This window comes from Zootoca vivipara, chromosome 6 (assembly GCF_965207765.1).
Source record: "Zootoca vivipara chromosome 6, rZooViv2.hap1.1, whole genome shotgun sequence".
In the NCBI taxonomy this organism is placed as follows: Eukaryota; Metazoa; Chordata; class Lepidosauria; order Squamata; family Lacertidae; genus Zootoca; species Zootoca vivipara.
In genome coordinates, this window is record NC_142589.1 from 58,937,769 (window position 1) to 58,952,797 (window position 15,029).

At 41.1% G+C, this 15,029-nt stretch overlaps 1 protein-coding gene across 2 annotated transcripts in view; it reads left to right on the plus strand.

The window, feature by feature from the left end:
* KIAA0319L (KIAA0319 like) overlaps positions 1-15,029 on the plus strand; it is a 56,137-nt gene that overhangs the window by 1,156 nt on the left and 39,952 nt on the right. For both annotated transcript variants that reach the window (XM_035120970.3, XM_060275814.2), the window contains exon 2: positions 5,192-5,360. In XM_035120970.3, the coding sequence (XP_034976861.3) occupies positions 5,219-5,360 (142 nt within the window). In that variant the 5' untranslated portion in view covers positions 5,192-5,218. The remainder of the gene's footprint in view (positions 1-5,191; positions 5,361-15,029) is intronic.

Here is a 15,029-nt window from a genome sequence, read left to right on the forward strand (position 1 = left end):
ATTATCTTCCTACTAAGTTCTCTGGCAGGGTGTGTGTTTTAAATAAATTCTGTAAGCTTTTGTTCTTGTATTTTAAAAACTTCCATGATTCTCCAGAGGAGGAGGAAATCAACCTGATTTATCCTTATTTGTGAGCCTACTCATGCCCCATAAAAATTTTGAGGGGTAGAGATTAGTAACCCTATAGATATCAGTGGGATGCATTTTATTTATGTATGTTTTGAGGATTACAGGGGCACCCTCTGCATTTTAGTTTGGAAGTTTTTGTCTAGATAAATAATAATAATATAATAATAATAATTTATTATTTATACCCCACCCATCTGGCTGGGTTTCCCCAGCCACTCTGGGCGGGTTCCAACAGAAATATTAGAATACAATAATTTCTTAAAGATTAAAAGCTTCCCTAAACAGGGCTGCCTTCAGATGTCCTCTAAATGCTAAGGAATCTTCCAGTACTAATTTTGTACCAGTTAATTCTACTTTGAATCTGCCTTTTCTCTTAGCCCGGTAGTTCCTATACTGTTTACTGGGATTGTTGTGAACCTAAAGTAACCACCTATAAAGGAGATTGTCCATTATATCTCTGTATTTTACTGGTGTTTTGATTTTGCCTCCTTCCAATCAGCTTCAGTTGGAGACAGGTATTCTTCATGTTGAGAAAGGATGGGATCATTTCTGATGTAAACACATATCAAAATTACCCAGCAAAGCTGTCTTTTGTGTGACTGTATGGGTTGTTACTCTGGTCTTGCCATTTTCCCATCAGGAGGCTCATGCAGAACTGTGACCTGCACAGACACATAGGAGATGGACATCTAAAGGATAGTGATTTTCATTCTAACTGTGAAAGTAGAAATTTTGAGATAAAAATGTGGCTCCAGTTTTAATTCTGAGAAAAAATCAACCTCAGGTAGCAAAAATTTGGAAAATAGTGTCTTGGCCTTTAAAGAAAGAAAGAAAGTCAGGAAGAATTGAGGAACCTTGTTGAAAACACCTCATCAATTCAAATGTTTTTTCTAATGCTGTATCTTATCTTTTGCAGCTCTAGTTAATCTGCTTGATCAAGAGCATAGTTGCAAAATAGAATTTTTAACTATACGAAGTAGCAAACATATCCAGATTGAGTCAAGTGAGCTACAGTGTGTCTAGTACACTTTTAGACATTGAGTGAAAGTTTTAAAAGTATGCATATAAAGCAGGGGTCAGCAAACTTTTTCAGCAAGGTCCCTCAGACCTTGTAGGGGGCCGGACTGCAGATATATATATGGGAGGGTGAATGAAATGAATTCCTATGCCCCACAAATAACCCAGAGATACATTTTAAATAAAAGCACACATTCTATTCATGTAAAAACACCAGGCAGGCCCCACAAATAACCCAGAGATACATTTTAAATAAAAGGACACATTCTACTCATATAAAAACATGCTGATTCCCGGACTGTCTGCGGGCCGGATTGAGAAGGCGATTGGGTCACATCCGGCCCACGGGCCTTAGGTTGCCTACCCCTGATATAGTGGGAACAACAGCTTTCAGTACATGCACTTAAGTTGAATGGTTTAAATCTTATTTGTGTTGGAGAATGGAGAATGAAAGTACCTTTAAAAAGTATAAAGAAAGTTTTCTACTGAATATGAGTAAGTTGTAAATTCTGTAGGAATGCATTAGATTTTGAAAGCTCACTAAGAAGAACTATGTACCTTGTTAATAAACTATTTGAAATGCCATTCAGTAAGTGCATTTAATAACCTCTTTGATTTAGCACTGAGTACAATGGTTTGTGTCAAGGAACCCTTGGGGAGCACATAGTGATATAGAAGGCTATGCTTAATTTGCACTTTTAGGGGCAGCTAATTAATGTGTGTGTCATTTGTAAATCAGATGGAGGCAAAGCTGTAGCTACTAGGATCCTCATCTAATCTTGGAGCCAAACTATACAATGTGTCAAATGTGTGAAAGCATTTAATGTACTTGTTTTGTTCCCCTTTTTATGCATCACTGTTAGGGCTTGCATGAAAAGCTACAACTGCCAAAATTCCCTCTTCTACACAACTATTGAAGTTGGAGGAGCCCTGTCCACTTTTTCATCTTGCCACTCCAGTCATGATACCAATGAACTTAAGCTGCTATTTGCTCCAGAAGTGAAGCTGCCTTGGTGTCAATGTCAGCTTTCTTTTGGGGCCAACTTTAATTGAGAAAGCAGTGCAGGGTGAAAGGGCTAAATTCATGAAGGCATTCAAGAGGAAAATGTTTCTTTGGGTTCTCTTTGCAGTTTTATTCCCCTTTGGCACATTTTTTTACCATCACATTATATACGTACCCTTTTCTCCATTGTATTGAGAGCCAGACACTGAAATAAAATAAACCTAGCTGGATGTCTTACAGTTAGTCATAGCACAAGCTGGTGTTTAAACTTTAATTCTCATTGCTCAAAGTTTCCTGGATATTTGTTCACAGTTCATAATTACTATTGCCTACTTCATCCAATTTTTTGGGTAAGAACTCCTTATTATAGCAGTTGAATAACCTGCTTCACAGCTTCTTGATCAGAAAGCTATTCATTGTTCTATGGAAATGGACTTTCAGGCCTGTAGCTGACAGAATTGAACTTTGATCTGTTCCTGACTCCTCAAAGGGTGTTATTAAAGACTTGCACAACAGCAGCAATTTAATTTAATTTGTCATCCTACATAGGTGTTCAGAGCAAAACCTGAGATTAGATGCTACTCATAGGCTGATCTCAATGTCAGCCCAGTGGTACAGAGTGACTGGGCAGTTGACTGACACAATTTAGTTGGTGCTAGCCATGCTGGAGGTAGTGTAGGTCAGGCTGTCATGCTTCTTCCAGAGTTGCTGGCTCCCAATATGTTGTTGTTGTTGTTTAGTCGTTTAGTCGTGTCCGACTCTTCGTGACCCCATGGACCATAGCACGCCAGGCACTCCTGTCTTGCACTGCCTCGCGCAGTTTGGTCAAACTCATGTTCGTAGCTTCGAGAACACTGTCCAACCATCTCGTCCTCTGTCATCCCCTTCTCCTAGTGCCTTCAATCTTTCCCAACATCAGGGTCTTTTCCAAGGATTCTTCTCTTCTCATGAGGTGGCCAAAGTATTGGAGCCTCAGCTTCACGATCTGTCCTTCCAGTGAGCACTCAGGGCTCCCAATATAACCTGGAAATATGCCCTTAGAATCCTTTGCAACATTATGAAGGGGTTTTTAGGTGTATCTTCTGTTTTTATACAGTATTGCAGAAGGTTGGGCTTTTGCATTGCTTCCTGCATGGCCAATTCCTTCCTTGTGCAATCTGAGGATATCCCTAGGATCCTCTTTGATGGAGTTATGTAACATATTTCCAGGTCATATGGGAACACCTTTATCTTTCCCTTCCTAGGATAATGCATGGCACTGAGAGAGTCCTGACCCCCACAGTCACTTGAATTTGTTGCTCTGTAGAGTCTTCAGGACCCACTAGGAGCACAGGAAATGCATAGCTTGATATCTGCTGGGCTAGTAGTATTGGTACTGGTGGCATGGTCCAAATGATAAAGTGTCTTGGGATTGTAATTGCTCCATGTAATTTGCACAACTTTTGTTTACATAATTGTTCCCTTGCTTCCCTTTTAGTTCCAATTCTTGGATGCATCCTGGAGTGACCTGTGCTAATTAGATTATAGAGAAGTAGACATTGCTATGAGGAATGGACATTGCTTTGGAGAATGGATAGATTCAGGTTACATCAAGAGGTTCTAGTTGCACTGCAGTTTGATTGACAACTGAACAGTTATCAAATTGAATGCTGCTGTCTGCATGGTGACAATTGCCAGGCAAATAGGCTTGCACCATAGAGGAGAGTACTGTATGTGCATGTCTGAGGGGCAGAACAACTCTCGCCCTCTGTCATGGTCTGTCTACTTTCAGTTTGTTATGTGAAATTCAGAGCTCTGGCCTTTTCTTCACTAGGGGTTATGCAAACTCTCTAGAGACATGAAAAACATACCCACTTGAGACTTTTAAGGGCTTTGTTCTGTTCGTGTGTCTCAGAACCCTTGATAAGACACAATAAGCAAGGGAAATCCCACCCGCCCCCAAACCCAACATATTGGTTGGAGATGATTTTTAGAAGTACACTACACAGAGAATCAGTTCTGTTCAAATTAAGTGAACCAGCCTAGAGTCACTGGGACTTTAAAAGGTGTGATCCTGTCCTCACTTATTTGGAAATAAATCCTTTTGAATTTTTGAGTAAAGAAGTAGAGACCTATGCTGTTAGTTACCTGGTCCTGTACACATTTACTTGGAATTACCGGTAAATGTCAGTGTGCTCAGTTGGGCTTACTCCAAGGTAAGTCCCCATAGGATTGCAGCTTTAAATTTATTCTCTATCTGAACATTTGTTTTCTTTCTCTTGGCAGAGCAAAACAGCTCAACAGCTTGTTACACCAATAACACTGGGCTGTGTGTCTATCAGAGCAAAGTGAATGGCTGCCTGAGAAGCTTCTCATTGGCTGTTTGTGTGGGCTGTGCAGCTCCTGTTCCCCTTTTGTTTTCTTACTGGTGCCAGGCAGTGCAAAAAAGCAATTGCTGATATTAGGTCCACCTGCTCAGCAGCTGGGCTGTATTTATTGGCGTTCAACACACCCTAGGTAGAACTGATTGTCACCTCTGCACTGGAGACTTTCAAACAGAGTGTCCAAAAGATCCACCTGTTTAAAATTCATCAGCTGAGCTCTGTTTGCTTGGAGTTTGGTTCATATTGAATTGAATCCTGGAAGCTGCTACAAATGTGAGCTTGCTTCTGAGCTGTCTGTTCTAATGTGTGAAAGCAGCTGGCCAACAGTAGACAAGTGCCAAGAAGGCAGCTTTTTAGGTTTGTGTGGGCAACTGCTGCGGATAAACGAGGTTTGCTCTCATCTCATTCTGTTCAAAGGCTAACTGACTTTATAACTCACAAAATTTATCCAGAAAATTGGCATATATTAAAAGTTGTGTCCTAAGGTACAGTTGGGAGAATTTTGTGATAATTCAGTAACAAACTTTGAGGCTTAATGGTAAACTGTGGCAACTATTCGTTTCTGCTCTGTGTGCTTAATTTTACGTACCCGCATGAGAGATGTAATTGCTTTGCATAAAGTGGTCTCAATTCATCTTTCCTGAAGGTGAACTGTGTCTCTTGTGTATTTTATATTTAGAGAGTTCTGGGTCTTCCCACAAAGGCCATGGAGAAAAGGTTGGAAGACAATTTCAGCACCAGCTCTCTGAACATATTGGGAGACTTATTTAGAAAAGCTGCCAAGTGCCTGGGCCATCTCCATCTTCTCTACATGTGTGCCTGCCTCAATGCCGCCTGTTCATATGCAGGTAACCGTTCACAATTCTCTTTCTGATAATGTTTTTTAAAGATTGTGATGGTTGGGGTTACCATCTATCAGAGAAGCTGTAGCAGCAAGATTCCTGCACTGATCAGGGACTAGACTAGAATATGGTGCTTGCGGGGTGTTGCTCAGTCCCATGGAGTCTCTAATGTGGGGTTCCTGGGTTCAGTATTATCCCACATGCTTTTAAACATCAGCATTATTATTTCTTTTATGAATTGCTTCCTACAAATAATCTCAAAGCAATTTCAGAATAAAATAAAGATATGTAAAACACTTTCCGATATAAAATACTTATAAGAATTATATATAAAAAAACCCAGTTTTGAATCCAGGGCTGATACAGCCGTGACTGGCATCATCCAGAGTTTTGATGTATGTTGTCATCAGTATGCTGATGTCACACAACCTTTACATCTCAAGTGGGTGTGGTGGTGCATATGCTGGATCAGTGCCTAGCCTTTGTAATGGACTGGATGAGAACCAACAAACTGAAGCTCAATCTAGATAAAGCACAGGCACTATTGGTACCATTATTTGGATAGATGGAATGCATCCTGTTCTGGATGGAGTCACACTTCCCTTGAGATGGTTCACAGCCTGAGGCACTCTTGGATCCAACATTGTTACTGTTGTCACAACTAGTAACGGTGACAAGTGCTGATTTTGACCTTGTACTGCTTGAGACCTCTATACCAGGGGTCTCCAAACTTAGGGGGCTTCGGTCGGGGAAGGGAGCGCGCACCCAAACGCATGCAGGTATGCTATTTCTGGCACACTTCCGGGTTGCAGGAGCACCGGAAATAGCTTGTGCGCATGCACACAGGCCTCCTCCAACCCAAAAGTGCACTGGAAATGACGCTTGCGCATGCGCACAAGTTATTTCTGGTGCTCCTTGGATCTGGAAGTGGGCAGCCGCGCCGCGCCGGTAAGAGTGGGCGGCAGCAGCAGGCGGCGGGGGGGGGGCATCGCAGGTCGGGTAAATGAGCCCTTCGGGCTGTATCCAGCCCTTCGCTCCGTAGTCTGGGGATGCCTGCTCTATACTTAAAGGACCACCCCCCCCCCATTTGAACCCTGAGATGAAGCCCTTCTTTGTGTGCTTCCTCCAAGGGAGGTCCAGAGAGTGGTGATGAGAGAATGGGCCTGTTCTATAATAGCTTCCCATTTATGGAATTCTCCTACCAGGGAGGCAACCTGGTACCAAATTTGTCTAATTTCAGTGGCAGGTAAATCTATTTTCATTTTCCTTTGCATTTGGACAGCAGCAACAATTGGATTTATTTTTTTTACTCTGGCTACACTTTTAATTATGTTTATTACTACATTTTGTATTTTGCTCTAAATTATGTTGGGACTTTTATTGCGAGAAGCAATTTATAAATGTAATAAACTAAACTAAAATAACCAAGAACATTTGAAACAGGTGAAAGCAGGAAAGTGTAGTGGAGTAGTTTGTTAAGGCCTCTCAAAGAGTAATTTATTTCACAGATTTCTTCTCTCTTAATTCCCCGCTGCTTTTTGCCACTTAAAAAGTTTTTAAAAAATAACCTTTCCAGCTGGCAAACTTGTAACATTTACTCTTTTTTTAGAGAATAGAGGGATCACTTATACTGACTCAGTTGCATTTGATCTCAGTGGGTTAGTACTATAGTTAGCAAAATCTCTGCCTTCTGGACAGGACTGCTGCTGTAATCTCCATAATTACCCTGTGCTGTCTCTGACGTTCGGCAATTGGGAAATTTGATTAAGCTGATGTGCAGTAAGTGAACCGTTAATCTCCAGCTTGTCACACACAGTTGATTTAAAATTCATGTTTTATTATATTTTTAGTTGTAGAGAGTAAGTAGTAATCATTACATGTTTTAAGTTAGAATGGACCTGCTTTTTTTCCTTTTTTCTTTCCTTGAGATTAGTTTCCTGTTTCCTGAGCCTACCAGAGTCATGTTTCAAAAACCACTGCCCTTTTTCTTCTTTTTAACCATAGCTATTATATTTTGGGTGGGTGGGGGCACTTTGAGGCTTCTATGGTGGAAGGTATTGTGGCCTTGTTTGAATGTAATTCTTTACAAACCTACATTTTGCCAGTGAAATGCCTACTTCAGTGCATTCTGTTCCCACTTTTATACACAAAACAAAATAAGTCCCAAAGGTTTAGTAGTAGGATGATTTTGGACATTTTTAAAATAACTTAACGGAATTGCTTTATTGGAATCTAGAATTATTCTTCCAGCATACCGTGTTTCTCCTAAAATAAGACGTGCCTCTAAAATAAGCCATGGCACGATCTTTTAAAGGCAAAAATATATAAGACATCCCCCCAAAATAAGACATGTTGGGGGTACCGGTACCTACCCGACCCAGCGGGAGCCGGCAAATGCAGCAGCGCGTGCCGAGCCCCAGCCCAGCGGGAGCCCCAGCCCAGAGACGCGCCGAGCTCCGACTGAACGGGCCCCAGGACCCGGCAGCGGGCGGCGCACAAAGCCGCAGGACCCGGCAGGAGCCGGCAGCAGCCCCAGCCGCGCCGCGCCGCACCGCATGTAGCGCGAAGTCGCAGCAGCCGGCAGCAGCCGGCAGCAGCCCCAGCTGCGCCGCGCCGCGCGAAGCCCGGGGACCCGGCAGCGGGCTCAGCGGGCGGCGCAAGAAAGCCCTGTACCATACTTAACAATGCTGTACCATGCTCAATAAAAAAATAAGACATCCCCCGAAAATAAGCCGCAATGTGGTTTTTTAGAGAAAAAATAAATATAAGACGTGTCTTATTTTAGGAGAAACACGGTACTAAGCTGTCACAGTCTGTCTCTTCTTAACTCCCCCCTCCCACCTTCATAATGAATATTCACATAAGAATGAAATTCTTCTTTGTTCCATACAGCTTTCTATTCAGTAGAAAGTGGATATTGTCTAGCTGTTACAAATACTATTTTTAAAAAGCCACCATTGTTTTCAAACAACAATGTAATTGCAAATTGTTGCAGTGAAATTTTCTTTCTTTCTTTCTTTCTTTCTTTCTTTCTTTCTTTCTTTCTTTCTTTCTTTCTTTCTTTCTTTCTTCCTTTTAGTTTGTTACCCTGTCAGAGTTAGTTGCAATCTCTTGAGAGAGAAAGATTCATGAATGTGGCAAAACTGAATTTTCTTTGTGCATAATGGATTTTATTCCAAATTGGAGGCAACATAAGTATAATATAACTTGCTGTGGTCAATCTGAAGTGAGCAACTGGTTCACTTCTGAGAGCTACATTGGAACATCAAAGATCTGTAACTGACTTCTATATTTTAAGCCTGTAATAAATATAAGGTAAATAGTGTGAGCTACAATAATCTGTGTTACTACATGTAACAAAAATAATGCTTAAACAGCATTTTTAAGGGCTCAAAGTACTGCTCATGGTAATGTTTACAACAACCTGATAAGGTTAGCCCAATATTGCATTACTCTATCTTACTAATGGAGGACAACCAGAGAGTTTAAAATGAAGACATCTCAGCCCATGTTCTTAGCTATTATGCTGATAAAAACCTATGGTCAATTCACAATATCTTGGAATTGCTTTCATTGTATGTTGACATTTTAATTATTTTAGAAATTCCAGAAACCACCTGGGGCATTTTTTGGCTGGGAGAAACTCCCATTATCCTCAGTGGTATCTTGTCTTCCTGTTCTGAATTGGGACAGCAGTAGGGGGCAAAGGGTTAAAGCCATACACCACAGCCTCAATCTGGATCCCCACTCTACAACTGCTGTTTGTGAAAGTAAAAATATTGCATTAGTGCTGCTCCATCATAAGCATCCAAGCAACTTTGACTTTTGTTCTGTGTGTAGAGAAGGCCTGTTTGATGACAATGATATGGGTCCTTAGCAGAGCACGCTTTCCCCCTACTCAGTTGCTGTTTAAGCAGTTCGGCTGGCTGTCATGCAGTCACAGTGCTTGTGTAAGAAAACTGCCTGAGCCATTTGTAAGGGTTACGAAACCTTTAATGAGTGTGTGTATTTGGATAAGAAAATAAATACTTTGCAGTTCTTGGGCTGGTGAATTGTTTGCTCTGTTGTTTTAATAGCAGTCCTCAGGTTTCTCTGGAAGGACCCACCCTACAAACTTTTGAGGAAGTAGCGGTAACTGAGGCACAACTGGGGCATGCTATTTACTTGGTTGATTCTACAGTATTTGTGTTCTACCTTTTTCAAAGGAGCTCAAAGCTGTGGTTGTTTCTCTCAGAGTCTAGCATACCCTCTCCATGTTAAAGAAAATTCTTCTTGTTGACTCAACAGTGTTGAGAATTCTCAAGGCTTTCCGCAAAAAGGCAGGAAAAGTTAGATAGAAAATTCCCTCTAACCCCCCCCCCCTGAAAACTACTAATCCCCCTTCCTCTTGTGGTGAAACTACTCCTGGCTGCCTTTCCCCATCTTTTGTTTCTCTCCTTTACTCCCTTTGTGCTTATTTTCCTTGGGAATTGGGAGGGGAAGAAGCTGGGTAAATTAGCTATTAAGACAAGTGTCCACATGTCAGGCATTCCCAGTTCAAGCTCCAGAGTACCTTACACTTTGGATGCTATCTTTGTTTTAAAATTTTAAATGGCAATCTCAAGGGGTAGAAAGGGAACCAGAGTAGGATTAGAATCATGATATGTGGTGAGAGCAGCTAATCATTCCTCCTTCAATGAAGCACCAGTGACATCTCCCTCAAAGCTTCAGTTCATGCCAGGAAGGATACTTCTGTTAGCCCCAGTGGAGACATCTCTTCCAGGGATGTTAGCAGCTTCAGGGAAGCAATTTTCATTTGGGACCATGGCATAGGAAAGAAGGTTTAACAACCCACCCACCCCTTGGTAACATGGATATGGATGTTGGAAAATTGCAATGGAAGTGGGAGTGAAAATAACGAATGTTTGTTAATTTGTCTTATGTTCAGAATAGAAATGAGTTTGGCAAATATTTTCAATATTCACTGTTGTTTCCAGTCCACAAACAATACATGATTGATGACATTTTGCCCCTCTCATTTGCATTGTGTTTCCTTTGCATTGAATTGAATTGTGTGGAAAAGCATAATGAAATAATTTCGTAAAATTCAGTCACATCAGTCAGTGAGACGAATAACGTTTTTGTCGGAAGCGGAACTGCAGCAGAACAGAAATAGCGCAGCATGCAGAAAACCTAGGATGGAATGGAAATCAGTGCCTCACCCCTAGGCATGGCCTCAATCTCTCACTCCTAACATGGTTTCTATTTGATATGTAAATACCAGATACATGAAAGGCATTACATATCTCGTGTATGACCTAACTTGGCCCCTAGTTCTCTCTGAGACTGCTTCCTCCCCAGTGTCCCTTAAATCATTCAGCTCTATAAAAAGCTTAATGATGCTACCCTTGCTGCAAGAATGCACAAGGCCATTTCTGCTCCTTAATTATGTGGTTTCTTTCCCTTATATGTTTGCCAAAGCTTGGGCATTCTTAAGAAGCACAATGAGATGTCTGCTTTGGCTGACATTTGGTGACTAGGCAAAGCATTTAGAGGATTTATTTAATATATATGATAAGGAGGGAGACAAATGCAAATAAACAAAATGTAAGTACAGCTTGAATGTTTAATGGAAAGCAGCTGGCAAGAAAACATAATTAGGAATATTCATCTTTGCCCATCTGTTTTCAGGATTCAAAGACTCTTCCAACCATTTCCTCCCTCCCATTCCATCTCAAAGCTGGCAGGAATACTGTGCCACCTATTTTAATTATGCTGCAGTGAATTTTTATGGTGCTTGGCATTAATCAGCACACCAGACCAATACCAAACTCAGTAAGAATCTAAACTGTGCTTTGCTTCAAATTAAATTTAAAACATACACACACATGCTTGAGAACCTGTCTAAGAGATCTCCAGGGATCTGCTGAAATAAACCCAATAAAGTTGGCCACCAGCCCCCTTGATCCTGTTTATTTTTTCCCCTTTTAGGTGAACTTTGAGGAAAGCCTCAGTTGTTAAATCCACATTTTGTAAGACCAATCCAAACATAATTTTAATTTTTCTTTAAGGCTGCCAGCACTTCCAATTTGCTATGGAAAATGTATCACAGAAACATTTGCTTTATGGACCTCATACCCTTATTATGACACCTGTCCTTTCTCAGCCAGTGGTATTGGGTGCTCAGCCCCTTTGTTCCAAAATGAGGTCCAGCTGTGTGCTATACATAGAATGATTTTTGGAATACAAGACTTTGCAATGCAGGATGTAATGAGGAACAAAATATTTAAAACACCCATGCTTTTCACTCCAAACCTCATACTATTCTCAGGATCCATTCATGCCAATATACACAAAGATGCCAGACTGTTCAGTGACCAGTTGTGATGTTAGTAACAAGCATATTAATTGCTGAGAACTCTTCTGATGGCAGATTTTCTTCTAGGTCCAGTAATAATATTTTGTAATATTTTTGTAGCTCTCTCAGCCAATAATGCGAGATGAGTGCCACAACCTCAGAGTCAGTCAGGACTGGACCTAATGGTCAGGGGTCCCTTTACCTTTACAGACACTATGACTGTGCTATAGAGAGAAGAAATGAAATCCAGAGTTGATATACAGAATAATGCCATATATTGTAAACCTACCATACCTTGATAAAGACTATTAGGGTAGGAAAGAGCTACATCAGGAACATGGAAGGAAAAGAAAGAGGTAAAATGAGGGTCAAAACATTTTAAAATAAGAGGAAGTGTATATGAAAGCCCAACCCAATTCTGTGGCCATTGAACTCCTAGGGAAATATAAAACCATTAAGCTTTCAAACAAAAGCACAACAAGCACATCTCAGATTTAGAGGGAATTATCAGTGTTTATTTAGAAGAAAAATATATGACATAAAAAGATCATGGGAGAAAAATAGTCTTCTTTGATGTGCAATAATTAATTCCTTATTTGATGTGATAGCTTTATTGTGTTCTTTACCTTCTCCCTATTGTTGAGTTTAAACTAAATTCACTTAAGGAATTGGTAACCTTTCTTTTAATGGCACTGTAGCAGCTAAGAACATACCATGTGAATCAAGGAGTTGCTTTAAGGGTCAGGGCAATATGACCTGGTTATAAATTAATCTTGCAGAGACCTATTTTCCCAGTCTAGTCATCTCGCAGAGGCTAGCTGTCTATTTTAAAGTGTGCTTAATCCCTGGAACTTTATATATAAGGCTCTGATCACTGGTGAAAGCAGGTGACAATTGTATTAAAATGAAATCCATTAGCATAGTAATCATAAGAAGCATTTCTAGACTACTTTTTTAAAAATGAGATTGCACTAAACACAAGAAATGTTTGGTATACCAGTTACAGAATTAATAAGATCAATCAACTTCAGTGCTGGAATACCATGCACAGTTTTATCCTATTGCAATGTAAATGATCCCTTTTCCTTCTCCACCTAATTTTATGTCTGCCTTAAACATTGTGACAACAGCTGCCCAACGTGGTTACAAAAAAACCTCAGCAGTTAGAAAATCTTGAAATCAGATTTTCTATTCCCTGGTATCCAAAAAAACCTCACCTATCGAATGAGCAGCCAGGCTGGTTCATTTTGCAGAAGAGTACCTGCACATTTTGTTTCATAACTTCCTTTGTAGGAGGGCCAGACAGTTGAGTTAAAAAAAAAAGTCTGTCTGTAAAACACTTATATGTAGAAGCTTTACATTCTCCATTTTTCAGCAGCATCTTGCCCCCATTCTCCCTCTGAAACCTGCCTTCAAAGGTTGAGCGAACCTCCAAAGTGATACTTCATGAGACATTCAGAGTTGCAATTGCAAAAGGAAATTGCAGACATACTCTTGTAGAAAAATTTTCTCCCACATGCACTGGGCTCCAGATATTATCCTTTGAGTTAGGATAGCTCAGATCTTCAAGAATACTTTGAAAAGGGCTTTGGTACTTTAAAATTATTATCCCCCCTCAATAAAAACTATTGCAACATCTTGAAAATGAGAGTGGGTGTGCGGATATGGCTATTTAAAAGTTAGGATAGAATCTCAGCCAATAATCTACTCCAGTGTCATGGGAGTAAAGCACACCTTATGTAGTTTCATAACTGCCCTTGGGTGGTGCTGTGCAGTTTTGGGCTCTTCAGGCCTGAACAGATGGTAGTTCCATCATTACCAGTGGTGTTAGATGTTTGCTCTGTTGTGTTTCCATTCAAAAACTCCTCTGTAAAAGTCAGTCATTAAAAAGCACTTTAGGCTAAAATTTGATAGGCAGGCACCTTGTGGTATTAGCCATTTTTTCCACCCATTGGGGAAATCTTGTAATCGTTTGAGCAGACTTTACTGTGGATGGTATTTGTATTGGAAATAGTCCTTTTCTGCTGTATGTTCTTGCAGAAGATCTTTGACCTTGGAGCTGTTAATACACAGGCACAGACTACAGGCCCCCAGACATAGTCATTTGGTTTTCAAGGTAGCTGTGTTTCCTTGCCAGACTCGGCACCTACCAAGGGAAGGGGGTGTTGTTGTTTAGTCGTTTAGTCATGTCCGACTCATCATGACCCCATGGACCAGATCACACCAGGCACTCCTGTCTTTCACTGCTTACCGCAGCTTGGTCAAACTCATGTTCATAGCTTCGAGTCCCCTTCTCCTAGTGCCCTCAATCTTTCCCAACATCAGGGTCTTTTCCAGGGAGTCTTCTCTTCTCATGAGGTGGCCAAAGTATTGGAGCCTCAGCTTCAGGATCTGTCCTTCCAGTGAGCACTCAGGGCTGATTTCCTTAAGAATGGATAGGTTTGATCTTCTTGCAGTCCATGGGACTCTCAAGAATCTCCTCTAGCACCGCAATTCAAAAGCATTAGGGAAGGGGGGTAAGGTCCTGGAATCCAGGCAAGGCTGGATGCAGTGAGGCAGAGGCAAAGAAGAAGAAAGACAGATCTGTGGCAAGGAGCAGCAGAAGAGTTCTTTCATTGTCTGGAGCACAGGTGGGAACCTTAGTCCAAGGACTGCATTCCCTCATGGGCAACCTTGCAATGGAGGCCACATGCCTGTATTGGCCTGGGCAAAACTGGGCAGAGCAATTGATGTGACTCTTTCCTTTGTACAGTAGACTACATTCTAGCCATGTAAAAGTCAGGGGTTTATATGCACGCACATAAAAACTTCTCCATTAAGGCAGGCAAGAGATGTTTCAGTCAGGCAAAAGCACTCAAGGAGGGTATGGAGCAGGACCGGTAAAGGGTGGGACATAGCCAGGGGAGAGTCACAAGGGCCACATTGACCCCTAGGACCAACCTTCCTCATCCCTGGTCTGACCTGGACGAGGTAGATTTGTTCTCCTCATAACAGATTTATTTGAGTGAAATAAATACTTTAACCAACATCCATTAATGAAGTTGCAACAAACAACTTGTTTCCTAAGTTTCTTGTAACTTCTCATTGTTCTGCACATCATAGTTATACAAGGCAGCTCTGGTTCAGAACTGTGTGCACTGTTGACTGCATGCTGCTGTTTTATAGGGCAAGGGAGCCTTCCCAGATTATAACAATGTAGAAAGAGAGAATCTTACAAACAATTGTGTGTGAATGAGTTGTTTGCCAGTACTCCTTTGCTTGTACTTCTGACCTAGCCAAGATGATTGTCTAGTCTTTGGCAACAAATGGTAATCGTTTTAAGATAAAAACACTTCTGA